Raw genomic sequence first — 2098 nt, 5'->3', positions numbered from 1 at the left:
AATCCTGAAACGGCAAAGAGCCGTCTCCCATCTTCTAGGCATACTGCCATACTTCCAAGGAAAGATAACATCTGTAATTTCTTTCATTTTATTTTCTCCTATACTGTTCCAATGCTCTTGACACAAATTAACTATAAATTTTTCTGAAGCTTAGGAAGAAATCATCATATAAAAGTGGACACCTCCTTGGAAGTAAATCTAGAGCTGCTGCTTTGGCCAATCTGTCAGCTTCTTCATTTCCATGCACACCAGCATGTGCTGGAACCCAGCAAAAACTAATTTGTGTTCCTTTGTATAATAGTAGGTGCACCTATTGCTGAATTTTTAAAACCAATGGGTTAGTCACATTAAAAACAATCGCTAAAAATTGTAAATTTTGTTTCATCAATAATTGCTATTTTTTCAATAGCATTTAAAATCCCAAGCAACTCTGCTGCAAAAATAGATGTTAAAACAGGAAGTGCATCTTTGGTGCAAAGCTTATTACTAAAAACTCCAAATCCAGCGCCAGCACTGGATTTGGAGCCATCTGTGATTACACGAATTGAATCCTTATGAACCTCACTGTGTTCCATAAATATGGAACGGATATCTATATCCGTCATATTTTTCTTAAAACCATTAAAATATTTACAAAATGAAATTTCTGTTAATTTCCATAGCGGGATGACTGACATTTTATAAGGAAGCACCTCATCTCTACTAATATCAGTGGTGCCAAGTAACTGTTTAACTTTATACACGTAAGGTTGTGGACATTTAAGGTGCATCTCATAGTGCCTAAAATGTCTTTTGCTTGTTATAATTTGAGAGGCTAGAGAACTGGGAAATCTCTGCATCCTATACCAGTAGCGAAGGATGGATGACTGGCAATGGAGTTGTAAAGGCAACTCCCCAGCATCAACCAACAGGCTTGATATTGGTGAGGTCCTGAAAGCACCAGTGGCCAGTTTGATGCCTGCATGATGTACAGAGTAAAGCATTTTCAACCTGCGTGGGGTTGCAGAAGAGTATACTTCACACCCATATAACAATTTCGATAAAATCAGGGCTTTGTGCACCCTTAAAAGTACATGTATTTGACGGTCTGCACCCCAGGCCGTGTGAGCTAAAACTCTAAAAATGTTTAAAATCCTCTGACACTTTGTCTTTAACATCTTTACATGAGACACCCATGTTAGCCTGCAATCAAAAATTAAACCAAGGAATTTAGTTTCCTCTACACAGGGAATTCTTTGGCCTTTCTGATAGAGTATTACCAACTCTAACTTGAAAGCGTCGATGTGTTAGAAAGGCCTTAATAAACATTGGCAGTTCTCCCCTAAGTCCTGATTGATGGATGGATTTACGTTTAAGATTCTGTATCTCCATGCTAGCATCAGTCTTTTCAGGGTCAAAGGATATAGTAACATGACGCTGCTTTGATGCAAATAATTCACATATAGATGACTCGAGACGAATCAAGACTTCAGAAGTAGAATGCAATTTTCTAAATCCAAACTGTGCAGTTGATAAAATATTATTTTTTTCTAATACTCAAACAAGCCTTGCATTGACCATCTTTTCCATAATCTTACAAAGACAAGATGTCAAGACAAATGGGCAGTAGCTTGCAGATAAAAATTTGTCCTTTCCTGGTTTTAAAAAGGCTAAAATTAAAGCTAGTTCCCAAACTGATGGGAAACTGTGATCACACCAAATTCTGTTGATAATACTAATAATTATGAAAAGCTTAGTGTTCTTACATACATGCTTTATCATTGCATATGGAACCTCATCATGTTGACAAGGCAGAATCAGATTCTCTCTCAGTAAGTGGAACATCGCCAGATCTCTGTTTGTGAAGATGAAGATAGTCTATTTAGCTTCACATCTCTTATTACAGCAGTCAGATAAATATGAAAAATTATAACATTTAGCGGAGTTCAATGTAGGCTCTGTATCTTTCATTACATTTGACAAGATATCTAGACAGTACAAGTCTGCACCAAAGACTGAATTTGCATCCTGTAAATCACAGGTTATGTTATAAACATTATCCTGTAGCAGTGCTTGCAAACAGTATTCTGCTCGCTGTTTTTCAGAGATGGAAAATTTT

At 36.8% G+C, this 2098-nt stretch overlaps 1 protein-coding gene across 1 annotated transcript; it reads right to left on the bottom strand.

The window, feature by feature from the left end:
* Positions 1 to 347: 347 nt before the first annotated feature.
* Positions 348 to 1157, bottom strand: LOC136827719 (uncharacterized). Its single transcript, XM_067085181.1, has one exon. It carries the CDS (start codon positions 1155 to 1157, stop codon positions 348 to 350), a length of 810 nt encoding a protein of 269 aa, XP_066941282.1.
* Positions 1158 to 2098: the final 941 nt, after the last annotated feature.

This window comes from Macrobrachium rosenbergii, chromosome 42, assembly GCF_040412425.1.
Source record: "Macrobrachium rosenbergii isolate ZJJX-2024 chromosome 42, ASM4041242v1, whole genome shotgun sequence".
Classification (NCBI taxonomy): domain Eukaryota; kingdom Metazoa; phylum Arthropoda; class Malacostraca; order Decapoda; family Palaemonidae; genus Macrobrachium; species Macrobrachium rosenbergii.
Note: the sequence above shows the minus strand (reverse complement) of the source record. Positions and strands in the feature narration are given on the sequence as shown.